General features: G+C 34.4%; 1 protein-coding gene across 1 annotated transcript; it reads left to right on the top strand.

Annotated features, from left to right (window-relative positions):
* The first annotated feature begins 7,861 nt into the window (after positions 1–7,861).
* Positions 7,862–8,716, top strand: LOC138354167 (uncharacterized). Its single transcript, XM_069308059.1, has one exon. It carries the CDS (start codon positions 7,862–7,864, stop codon positions 8,714–8,716), a length of 855 nt encoding a protein of 284 aa, XP_069164160.1.
* Positions 8,717–14,325: the final 5,609 nt, after the last annotated feature.

Below are 14,325 nucleotides of genomic sequence, written 5' to 3'. Positions count from 1 at the left end.
CATTGATGGGGAGTGGTTAGTACACGGATGTGAACTTGATAGTTCCGTAGTACGCTCCCGGATGACAAAGTTCAGTCTGAACTTATAACTTTAATGTTTGTTTGAGCACGGTGTGGCCGGCTCTAGAGGACACATGGACTTGGCTAGTGAAGAGCCAAGAGAGTTTAATAGCTAGTTTTTGATGGTAGAGTAGGGACATGTTATTTAGCTATGTCAGTAAGGATAGGATGTATGTTTCCTGATATTGGAGGATTGCTGTCAGTTGACAGCTGAGAAAAATTTGAACATGTTTATTATGATGGACTATTATTTGTCAAATTTTATTAGTTAGGTTAGCTTTTGTTTGTGGCATGAGTTGAATTGTGGGTTTGGATACTAAACCTCGTGAATTTTAACAAATTAACAAGGTTTACTAAGTGCTTGTGCGGGGGGGTTGTAACAAACTAGGCTGTTGTAAGAATTATCCAGAGTGGTTTATCGACAAAAGAGAATGGGAAGCTGAGCCGCATGGTGACCTGACCCCCAGGGGAATTCGCGGTGGAAATAACCGACGCTTTGTTCAAAGCTGCGTATAATGAATCATCCTATAGTATTCAGTAATTTAGAGAAAATTAGCCTTTATTCATTTTGCATTAAAATTGTATTGTATAATAGTACTGGATACAATATCAAGAGTATTCTAATTATTGAGTTTAAGTCACCATCAGTGACGTCACGAATCAGATCTAACTTTTAAGGCGGAGTGACCGGCGGTCATAGGTCAGCAGGGTTGACATGTCTAATATTTCTCAAAGTTTTAATAACCATTTTTGTGATCGGGAACAGCTTTGCCGTTAGATGTTTGTGTAATCTAATTAAAGTAAAATAATTCAACCAGTCTGGATCAATTCAGTATAAACAGAGGATAATTGTTATAACTTAACCTTGCTAAAGTAACTGGGTAAGCGATGCGGAACAATACAATGTTCTAGTCTGGGCGAGATCAGACGAGGACAGATCAGTGTGATCTGCCGAGCAGCTGGGAGAGGTCAAAACATCTTACCTCTCCCCAAGACCAGCCCCCAACACCGAGAGCTGGAAAACATAGAGGTATAGTTGCTATGGTTATGTATAGAAATAGTCTTCTCATTTGCCATTCAGGTCAAGTAGGGAGTGTTAAAGTGATAGGGAGTGAACACATTTAGATTTTGTTTTAGTTTTCTTTTAATAAATTAAATTTGTTATTAATTTGCATTTTATTGTTTCCATTTGTAAACAATATTATGTTTTTGTGTAAACATTTTCCATTATGTGTAAACTTGTCCTGGTCACGTGGTCCACACGAGGCAGAGTTGCATTGGGCGCCGATTCTAACATCGGATCGGAATTCATCATCCCCATCTAATTAATTCCACACTCAAGTTTCCGAGGTTATAAACTACTAGTGGGGATCAAGCCCCAAGGTTGATTAATTAGCGTGATCGATCCAGACCTCGATCATTGCTCTGTAGAGCTGGTCTGGTGGTGGCAGCATAGAGGCGACTCTAGGGTTTTGATCAGAGCTTAGGTCACGTCATACTGGGTGTAGAATCTTAAGTCGGTCAATCGTCTTAGGACCACGTGGCGTGGAGTTGGCTTTGGTAAAAGTTTTGGAGTCCCTTGGTAGAGAATAATAAGTAAGAATACGGGTAGAGGGAGTAGAAAGAAGGAAGTAAAGAGAGGAACCCAAACCCGTGTTACACTTGTAGGTATACAATATTTTGTTGTTCCATTGTCTGTGGAGATATAGAGATTGTCTGGTTTGCCGACTCTAGAACACGCAACATATAATTGACCCTATGAGAAGCATTCTGTATTTAGATATAAACCGCACAATTCTAAAGATTGGCCCTGAGCTTTGTTGATAGTGATTGCAAACGCCAATCGAATTGGAAATTACAGTATCTTAAATTGAAATGGCATATCTGTTGGAATCATAGGAATGCGAGGAATGAGGACATCGATATTTCGCAACATGATAACTGCCACGCAGATTTTCAATTGCCGTACGTGTGATGGTATCCCTGGCAGATCAGGTGAATTAAAAAATTCAGTTGGATAACTAACTGCTTCATCTGCTTCTTCAACAGTGTCGACGAACTTGTATCGAGGAATTAAAGGTAATGTTTTTCTGAAATCTCCTGCAAGCAATAATAATGAGTTTCCAAATGGTCTGATGTTTCCACGCAAATCTTGCAATGATCGATCAAGTGCCTTGAGCGATTTTTTGTGGGCCATTGTGCATTCATCCCAAACAATAAGTTTACATTTCTGCAATACTTTTCCCATGCCAGATGGTTTGGAAATGTTTCACGTGGGAGTTTCAATGAATTGCATGTTCAATGGCAATTTCAAAGCCGAAGTAGCAGTTCTTCCACTTGGTAACAATGTCCCAGCTATTCCGGACGATGCAAGAGCTAAGGTTATGCCATTTTGGGATCGTGTTATGGGAATGTATGTATGTAGCTGCACTGAGAGGGCCACTAGTAATAGTTAAAGGCGTTCCTAAAATCAGTGGAGATCAAATAGGCCTGGCCCACAATAAGAATACAACCAGCACTAAATTACTGGCTTTAAAGTAATTTCGGCAGTCTAGTGGTAGATCACTGCTCCACTTCAACAGGAAGAGGGGATACTCCTTTCTTAGTACTTATTTATTGATCCCTCTAATAACCCCCCATATACATTAATACCATTAACTACTTTACCACTCTATCTTACGTTAACTATCTTGGTCCACTTAGACAGGATACAAGGTTTACACTAAAAAAAAAAACTAGGGTAAAGTCTACTTAGAGAACAGCGCTTGTAAGACTTGAAGCCCTGGGTAGGTATGACGCACGTGGTACCCTAGTCACAATGGACTACACTTAGTGATGTCAAAACACTGGCTTAAAAACTGCCTCTAACAAAACACAAACTTAGCCAGTAGCACAGTAAACACATGGAACAGTAATACTATGGAACTTAACTGTAGAATAAACCCAGAATAAGGTAAGGGAAAGGAGGAGTAGGAGGAAACAGAGTCCCACAGGGGAGGTCAGAACACCACAGCTGCCAACCAGAGAGAAAAGCGAGCATGGCTGTTCGACCTCATTTAAATATGCTGTCGGGACGGATACTCAGCTGATCGTACAAGAGACATCATCCCAAGTTTACTCAGACATTCATTACTAGTTATTTTAATAGTTCTAAGAATAGCTGATAACTAGTTCAATATTATATTTAATAATCAACAAGATCAGAGTCTGAATAATCTGTGAGAAACAATATTCGTCTTATGTCTGGGCAAGGAAGATATGAACAAAAGCGCATCAGTGGTGAGAGAAGCCAGAGTATAAATGTTATTGTTAATTAACTAGCCTTCTCATATGATCCAATCCTATCAATTAATGTAAAGTAATTATTTAGAGCTCAATTTGACATCTGGTTTCCAACTAAGGAACCCAGGGTCGTAACACTCCTCCCCCTCAGAGAAAAAAAAAGTGTCTAGTACGATAGTAGTCATATTTTTTGTATGAGTATACAGAGAATAAAAAGGAAAATCTATGCAGTAAAAGAAAATCAAACAAAAACAAAAATATCTCTGCAAGAAAAAGCATGAAATAATTATCTGAAAGAAAAAGCACACACACACACACACACAAAAAGGGGAAGTAAACAAATTTGACACGGACCCTTTCCTCCGTTTTATGAGCTGTGGAAAAGAAGTTCCTGTAAAATAGTCTAATAGGGGGTACAAGTGTTATGTTAGTTGACTCTTCTGAGGTTGCATGGCGTTTCACCTTCCTTTTTATGATATATATATATATATATATATATCCTGTAATATATATATATATATGCGAACAAGCCTGAATGGTCCCCAGGACAATATGCAACTGAAAACTCACACCCCAGAAGTGACTCGAACCCATACTCCCAGGAGCCACGCAACTGGTATGTACAAGACGCCTTAATCCACTTGACCATCACGACCGGACTAATGAGGTGATAGCCGAGGCTATTTGAACCACCCCACCGCCGGCACTCGGATAGTAATCTTGGGCATAGCATTTTACCAAATCACCTCATTCTTTGGGGCACACTTGAGGAACACAAATGCGAACAAGCCTGAATGGTCCCCAGGACAATATGCAACTGAAAACTCACACTTCTGGGGTGTGAGTTTTCAGTTATATATATATATATATATATATATATATATATGTCGTACCTAATAGCCAGAACGCACTTCTCAGCCTACTATTCAAGGCCCGATTTGCCTAATAAGCCTAGTTTTCATGAATTAATGTTTTTTCGTCTACCTAACCTACCTAACCTAACCTAACCTAGCTTTTTTTGGCTACCTAACCTAACCTTACCTATAAATATAGGTTAGGTTAGGTTAGGTAGGGTTGGTTAGGTTCGGTCATATATCTACATTAATTTTAACTCCAATAAAAAAAAATTGACCTCATACATAGAGAAAAGGGTTGCTTTATCATTTCATAAGAAAAAAATTATAGTAAATATATTAATTCAGGAAAACTTGGCTTATTAGGCAAATCGGGCCTTGAATAGTAGGCTGAGAAGTGAGTTCTGGCTACTAGGTACGACATATATATATATATATATATATATATATATATATATATATATATATATATATATATATATATATATATATATATATATATATATATATATATATATGTCGTACCTAGTAGCCAGAACTCACTTCTCAGCCTACTATTCAAGGCCCGATTTGCCTAATAAGCCAAGTTTTCCTGAATTAATATATTTACTATAATTTTTTTCTTATGAAATGATAAAGCAACCCTTTTCTCTATGTATGAGGTCAATTTTTTTTTATTGGAGTTAAAATTAATGTAGATATATGACCGAACCTAACCAACCCTACCTAACCTAACCTAGCCTATATTTATAGGTAAGGTTAGGTTAGGTAGCCAAAAAAAGCTAGGTTAGGTTAGGTTAGGTAGGTTAGGTAGACGAAAAAACATTAATTCATGAAAACTTGGCTTATTAGGCAAATCGGGCCTTGAATAGTAGGCTGAGAAGTGCGTTCTGGCTATTAGGTACGACATATATATATATATATATATATATATATATATATATATATATATATATATACATATATATATATATATGTCGTTTATATATATATATATATATATATATATATGTTTTTTATTGTTTATCTTCACTTGTGGTTTATGCAAGTATAGGCTTATAAGCTGGACACGAGTTCTCTCACATTGACAGTGGCTTGACGAAAAATGCAGACTGACCCCTCACTCATCTGGTGCCTTCGGGAGGTAGAGATGTTTGAGATATATATCTCGAACTATCTACTTCTTTTGTAAGGTCTGATGGCGTAGTGGGTTAAAGCATACTAGTTATGCCAGCTACTGGAAGGTAGTTGTGCTTTCTGGGTTCGAGTCCCACTGGTGGGTGTTGTCCAAAGATTGTATATATATATATATATATATATATATATATATATATATATATATATATATATATATATATATATATATATATATATATATATATATATATATATATATGTCGTACCTAGTAGCCAGAACTCACTTCTCAGCCTACTATTCAAGGCCCGATTTGCCTAATAAGCCAAGTTTTCCTGAATTAATATATTTACTATAATTTTTTTCTTATGAAATGATAAAGCAACCCTTTTCTCTATGTATGAGGTAAATTTTTATTTATTGGAGTTAAAATTAACGTAGATATATGACCGAACCTAACCAACCCTACCTAACCTAACCTAACCTATATTTATAGGTAAGGTTAGGTTAGGTAGCCAAAAAAAGCTAGGTTAGGTTAGGTTAGGTAGGTTAGGTAGACGAAAAAACATTAATTCATGAAAACTTGGCTTATTAGGCAAATCGGGCCTTGAATAGTAGGCTGAGAAGTGCGTTCTGGCTATTAGGTACGACATATATATATATATATATATATATATATATATATATATATATATATATATATATATATATATATATATATATATATATATATATATATATATATATATATATCCTATGTATATATATATATATATATATATATATATATATATATATATATATATATATATATATATATATATATATATATATATATATATATATATATATATAAGTATATATATAATTAGAAATGTTCGTTTGTTCAAAATCGCTAATCTCCAAAAGTTCTTCACCGATTGCTTTCAATTTTTCACACAATGTTCCATTCACATCTGAGGTTTCAATGTTCCATTCACATCTTTTTTTCGTCTGTGACGAAAAAAAGATGCTTTTCTCAAGAAACTGTGTTTCTCATGGGTTTTTCTTGTGAGAGAAATCTTCGAAACCTCTTTACCGATTGCTCTGAAATTTTGACACGTTGTAACAATCAAATAGGCGCGTGTTTCTATATACCTGCTACATACGAGGCCTTACCTGTGACCGGAGAAAACATGTTTTTTTTTTAACATTGAAATCTGTTGGATGTAAGAGCAACACACGCTGAAATCTCTCAAAGTTCTTCACCTATTGCTTTGAAATTCTGACACAACGTTGCATTCGAATAGGCTCGTCTTTTTATATACCTACTATATAGATGCCATCTCTGTGACAGGTGAAAACATGCTTTTTGGAAAAACAGCGCCATCTGTTGCACATAATAGCAACATGCACGGTATACTAAATATGTTACGAATTCCATTTCAATATTTCCAATTGCATTGATAAATTTTATTTTCATAGATTTCGAATTGTTTCATTTTTTATTGGATTATTTTGTGACATTGTGTTGGAATTGGGGTGTTTTGTTTACAATACTGTTCATTTCATAAGTATAAGTATAGATGCCACACCTGTTACAGGTAAAACTGCTTTTTCTTGAAAAACAGCGCCATCTGTTGCATGTAAGAGCAACACACATACTACACTATATATGTTACAATTCCACTTCAATGTTTCTGATTGTACTGATAAATTGAATTTTCATAGATTTAGATTTATTTTAATTTTGATTCAATTATTTTGTGTGAATTGCGTTGGAATTGAGCTGTGTTGTTTTGATGAATGCTTCTTTCTTCGCATGCTGTTGGTAAATGTGGTTGTCTAACGTCTTTCCAGCAGTGGAGATTTTTCAAACGGCGTTACACATGCCACGTTCCGTAGTGCATGTCAAGCTCTGAATTTATTGGAGAACGACAGAAACTGGGATGTATGCATTAATGACGCGTGAAACACGTCACGTCCAAATCAAAGTCGTTCATTGTTTGCAATCACATTGGCCGCCTGCTCTTTGTCTCCAACAGAGTTTTGGAAGAAATATAAATCGCATATTGTCCGTCGAATAGGCAAGGAAAATTCAAATATGAACATGGATTTCACAGCAGAAATCTACAAAGAAGCGTTGATAATGATTGAAGATTTGTGCTTAGGATTCGCGAAAAAAGTTCTCATTCAGTTGGGAATGCCATCACCGAATCGATACGCTGCTGCTTCGTTCGTTGTAGAATTTCGTCGTGAACAAAATTACAACTCGGGTGATATGTTGTCGTATGCGCAATCAAATATTCCTAAGCTAACGCTTGAGCAAAAAAGTATTTACGATCAAATAATTAAAACTGTCAATAATGGGATTGGAGACATCTTTTTCCTAGACGCACCAGTAGGAACTGGTAAAACCTTCCTAATTAGATTGATTGTGGCAGCAATTTAATTCCAAAATGACATAGCCTCAGCTCTTTTCCTCCGGAATAGCTGCGATATTGCTACCAGGTGGATAAATTTCTCATTCGGCTTTGAAATTGACATTGAACATGATAATCATTGAAACTCCCTCGTGCAACATTTCCAAAGCATCTGGCATGGGAAAAGTATTGCAGAAATGCAAACTTATTGTTTCGGAAAAATGCACAAAGGACTACAAAAAATCGTTCGAGGCTCCTGATCGATCATTGCAAGATTTGCGTGGAAATATCAGACAATTTAGGAATGCATTGATATTGCTTGCAGGAGATTTCAGGCAAACATTCCCTGTAATTCCTCGATCGACACCAGCGGACGAAATAAATGCTTGCCTGAAATACTCTACTTTGTGGCGCCACGTAAAGACGTTAAAATTAACTCCAAATGTGCGTGTCCAGCAGCAAAACGATCAATCAGCTGAAATATTCTCACATCAATTTCTGGAAATTGAGAACGGAAACGTGCCGGTTGATCTGACCTCAGGACGAATTTCATTGCCTCATAACTTCGGCAATATACTGACGTCAAAAGAAGAATTGGTTGTAAAAGTATTTCCCAATATTCAAACCAATTATAATGATCACGATTGGCTGAGTGACCTAACTATTCTTGCGGCTAAGAATAAAGACGTCTACGAACTTAACAATATTATTCAGTCTAACATTCGAAGCGAGGCAGTCACATACAAGACCGTCGACATTGTTCTGGATGCAGATGTAGCGGTTAATGATCCAACAGAATGTTGCATCACCATCAAGAAAGCTCTGGGCCAATCTTTAGAATTGTGCGGTTTATATCTAGAAATGGATTGCTTCTCACATGGAAAATTATATGTTGTGTGTTCTAGAGTTGGCAAACAAGACAGTCTCCATATCTCTACAGTCAACGGAACAATAAAAAGTATTGTGTTCTCACAAGCATTGTGAAATGAACCATTTTAGAAAGGTGCACTTTCACTTTTCTTTCTTTTCCTTTTAACCAGACTGAGCCACAGCAACACATGGCGGGTACAGCTAGTATATATATATATATATATATATATATATATATATATATATATATATATATATATATATATATATATATATATATATATATATATATATATATATATATATATATATATATATATATATATATATATATATATATATGTCGTACCTAATAGCCAGAACGCACTTCTCAGCCTACTATTCAAGGCCCGATTTGCCTAATAAGCCAAGTTTTCATGAATTAATGTTTTTTCGTCTACCTAACCTACCTAACCTAACCTAACCTAGCTTTTTTTGGCTACCTAACCTAACCTTACCTATAAATATAGGTTAGGTTAGGTTAGGTAGGGTTGGTTAGGTTCGGTCATATATCTACGTTAATTTTAACTCCAATAAAATAAAATTGACCTCATACATAGAGAAAAGGGTTGCTTTATCATTTCATAAGAAAAAAATTATAGTAAATATATTAATTCAGGAAAACTTGGCTTACTAGGCAAATCTGGCCTTGAATAGTAGGCTGAGAAGTGAGTTCTGGCTACTAGGTACGACATATATATATATATATATATATATAATATATATATATATATATATATATATATATATATATATATATATATATATAATATATATATATATATATATATATATATATATATATATATATATATATATATATATATATATATATATATATATATATATATATATATATAATATATATATATATATATATATATATATATATATATATATATAATATATATATATATATATATATATATATATATATATATATATATATATATATATATATATATATATATATATATATATATGTCGTACCTAGTAGCCAGAACTCACTTCTCAGCCTACTATGGAAGGCCCGATTTGCCTAATAAGCCAAGTTTTCCTGAATTAATATATTTTCTTAATTTTTTTTCTTATGAAATGATAAAGCTACCCATTTCATTATGTATGAGGACAATTTTTTTTATTTGAGTTAAAATTGACGTACATATATGACCGAACCTAACCAACCCTACCTAACCTAACCTAATTTATCTTTATAGGTTATGTTAGGTTAGGTAGCCGAAAAAGTTAGGTTAGGTTAGGTTAGGTAGGTTAGGTTGTCGAAAAACAATTAATTCATGAAAACTTGGCTTATTAGGCAAATCGGGCCTTGCATAGTAGGCTGAGAAGTGAGTTCTGGCTACTAGGTACGACATATATATATATATATATATATATATATATATATATATATATATATATATATATATATATATATATATATATATGTCGTACCTAGTAGCCAGAACGCACTTCTCAGCCTACTATACAAGGCCCGAATTGCCTAATAAGCCAAGTTTTTTTAATTAATATATTTTCTCTAATTTTTTTCTTATGAAATGACAAAGCTACCCATTTCATTATGTATGAGGTCAATTTTTTTTTATTGGAGTTAAAATTAACGTAGATATATGACCGAACCTAACCAACCCTACCTAACCTAACCTAACCTATCTTTATGGGTTAGGTTAGGTTAGGTAGCCGAAAAAGTTAGGTTAGGTTCGGTTAGGTAGGTTAGGTAGTCGAAAAACAATTAATTAATGAAAACTTGGCTTATTAGGCAAATCGGGCCTTGCATAGTAGGCTGAGAAGTGCGTTCTGGCTACTAGGTACGACATATATATATATATATATATATATATATATATATATATATATATATATATATATATATATATATATATATATATATATACATATATATATATGGGTACCACCACTGGTTTAATTAAAGGGACCCACATCTTCGAAGAAGAAAATAAATAGTGTTCAGAGAAGACCTTGTGGATTCTCTGAACTTAAGGTATAAGGTATAAGGTATATAAGGTATTAGGTATCGCTTAAGGTATACCTTGAGGATTCTCACGTTCATCAGTACTGTACATCGTGCGTTATTCATCAGCTCCAGAACCGAGGTGGTTAGCCGACTAAGGGCAGGGGCCGGGTATATATATATGTGTATATATATATATATATATATATATATATATATATATATATATATATATATATACATATATATATATATATATATATATATATATATATATATATATATATATATATATATATATATGTATATATATATGTATATATATATATATATATATATATATATATATATATATATATATATATGTCGTACCTAGTAGCCAGAACTCACTTCTCAGCCTACTATGCAAGGCCCGATTTGCCTAATAAGCCAAGTTTTCATGATATAATGTTTTTTCGTCTACCTAACCTACCTAACCTAACCTAACCTAGCTTTTTTTGGCTACCTAACCTAACCTTACCTATATATATAGGTTAGGTTAGGTTAGGTAGGGTTGGTTAGGTTCGGTCATATATCTACGTTAATTTTAACTCCAATAAAAAAAAATTGACCTCATACATAGTGAAAAGGGTAGCTTTATCATTTCATAAGAAAAAAATTATAGTAAATAAATTAATTCAGGAAAACTTGGCTTATTAGGCAAATCGGGCTGAGAAGTGAGTTCTGGCTACTAGGTACGACATATATATATATATATATATATATATATATATATATATATATGTCGTACCTAGTAGCCAGAACGCACTTCTCAGCCTACTATGCAAGGCCCGATTTGCCTAATAAGCCAAGTTTTCCTGAATTAATATATTTTCTCTAATTTTTTTCTTACGAAATGATAAAGCTACCCATTTCATTATGTATGAGGTCAATTTTTTTTATTGGATTTAAAATTAACGTAGATATATGACCAATCCTAACCAACCCTACCTAACCTAACCTAACCTATCTTTATAGGTTAGGTTAGGTTAGGTAGCCGACAAAGTTAGGTTAGGTTAGGTTAGGTAGGTTAGGTTGTCGAAAAACAATTAATTCATGAAAACTTGGCTTATTAGGCAAATCGGGCCTTGCATAGCAGGCCGAGTACGACGTTCTGGCTACTAGGTACGACATATATACATATATATATATATATATATATATATATATATATATATATATATATATATATATATATATATATATATATATATATATATATATATATATATATATATATATATATATATATATATATATTATTAAATATGACCGAAAAAGTAAGATTAATAATTCTAACACGAATTTTCTCAATCTTTCGTACATTACGCTTCACTGTTGGAGGTAAATCAAAAATCACTTCTCCAAAATTCATTTTTATTTCTAGTCTGACGCGACACGGGCGCGTTTCGTAAAACTTATTACATTTTCAAAGACTTCACAAATACACAACTGATTAGAACTTACGTATCTCTGAGTTTATATCTACATTTGAGTGAGGTGGGAAGGGTGATGTGGCATTAGAACAAGATGGGATATTAATAGGGTATTAAAAGTATCAACACAAGACAGAACAGAAACAATGGGTATTGAATAGAAGTGTTTGTAGAAAGCCTATTGGTCCATATTTCTTGATGCTTCTATATTGGAGTGGAGTCTTGAGGTGGGTAGAATATAGTTGTGCAATAATTGGCTGTTGATTGCTGGTGTTGACTTCTTGATGTGTAGTGCCTCGCAAACGTCAAGCCGCCTGCTATCGCTGTATCTATCGATGATTTCTGTGTTGTTTACTAGGATTTCTCTGGCGATGGTTTGGTTATGGGAAGAGATTATATGTTCCTTAATGGAGCCCTGTTGCTTATGCATCGTTAAACGCCTAGAAAGAGATGTTGTCTTGCCTATATACTGGGTTTTTTGGAGCTTACAGTCCCCAAGTGGGCATTTGAAGGCATAGACGACGTTAGTCTCTTTTAAAGCGTTCTGTTTTGTGTCTGGAGAGTTTCTCATGAGTAGGCTGGCCGTTTTTCTGGTTTTATAGTAAATCGTCAGTTGTATCCTCTGATTTTTGTCTGTAGGGATAACGTTTCTATTAACAATATCTTTCAGGACCCTTTCCTCCGTTTTATGAGCTGTGGAAAAGAAGAAACCGGCCATATACTGCAGGTATGTTGACGACATTTTTACACAGGTACCTGATGTCAGACATCTGCAGGAGCTGAAGGAGGCATTTGAGCAGAGTTCCGTGCTGCGTTTCACTTACGAGACGGAAAAGGATGGGAAGCTGCCTTTTCTAGATGTAACAGTCATGGAAAAGGGCGGAGGTTTCCACACTGCAGTCTACACTAAGGAAACAAACATAGGAATGTGCCTAAATGCCAACAGCGACTGCCCTGACAGGTACAAGAGGAGTGTTGTTAACGCATACGTCGACCGTGCTCTCAGCCACAGCTCAGAATGGAAGCAAGTCGACGAAGAACTCTGTAGGGTAAGGCAGGTACTAGTCAATAACGGCTTCTCCAATGGTTTCATCGAAGACATCATAAGAAGGAAAGTGAAAAGCCATGCAACCTCTGAAGAGACAACTAACACAACACCTATACCCCCTATTAGACTATTTTACAGGAACTTCTTTTCCACAGCTCATAAAACGGAGGAAAGGGTCCTGAAAGATATTGTTAATAGAAACGTTATCCCTACAGACAAAAATCAGAGGATACAACTGACGATTTACTATAAAACCAGAAAAACGGCCAGCCTACTCATGAGAAACTCTCCAGACACAAAACAGAACGCTTTAAAAGAGACTAACGTCGTCTATGCCTTCAAATGCCCACTTGGGGACTGTAAGCTCCAAAAAACCCAGTATATAGGCAAGACAACAACATCTCTTTCTAGGCGTTTAACGATGCATAAGCAACAGGGCTCCATTAAGGAACATATAATCTCTTCCCATAACCAAACCATCGCCAGAGAAATCCTAGTAAACAACACAGAAATCATCGATAGATACAGCGATAGCAGGCGGCTTGACGTTTGCGAGGCACTACACATCAAGAAGTCAACACCAGCAATCAACAGCCAATTATTGCACAACTATATTCTACCCACCTCAAGACTCCACTCCAATATAGAAGCATCAAGAAATATGGACCAATAGGCTTTCTACAAACACTTCTATTCAATACCCATTGTTTCTGTTCTGTCTTGTGTTGATACTTTTAATACCCTATTAATATCCCATCTTGTTCTAATGCCACATCACCCTTCCCACCTCACTCAAATGTAGATATAAACTCAGAGATACGTAAGTTCTAATCAGTTGTGTATTTGTGAAGTCTTTGAAAATGTAATAAGTTTTACGAAACGCGCCCGTGTCGCGTCAGACTAGAAATAAAAATGAATTTTGGAGAAGTGATTTTTGATTTACCTCCAACAGTGAAGCGTAATGTACGAAAGATTGAGAAAATTCGTGTTAGAATTATTAATCTTACTTTTTCGGTCATATTTAATAATATATGTCTACAGGAAAGACTGCTACCAAAATATACTAATATATATATATATATATATATATATATATATATATATATATATATATATATATATATATATATATATATATATATATATATATATATATATATATATATATATA

The sequence above is a fragment of the Procambarus clarkii genome, chromosome 61 (assembly GCF_040958095.1).
Source record: "Procambarus clarkii isolate CNS0578487 chromosome 61, FALCON_Pclarkii_2.0, whole genome shotgun sequence".
Classification (NCBI taxonomy): Eukaryota; Metazoa; Arthropoda; class Malacostraca; order Decapoda; family Cambaridae; genus Procambarus; species Procambarus clarkii.
The sequence above is the reverse complement of the archived record's forward strand: the minus strand, read 5'-3'. Positions and strand labels throughout refer to the sequence as shown.

Excerpts from the sequence above, each read along its gene's own strand:
- LOC138354167 (XM_069308059.1), top strand. The coding sequence starts at position 7,862 with ATGATAATCATTGAAACTCCCTCGTGCAACATTTCCAAAGCATCTGGC.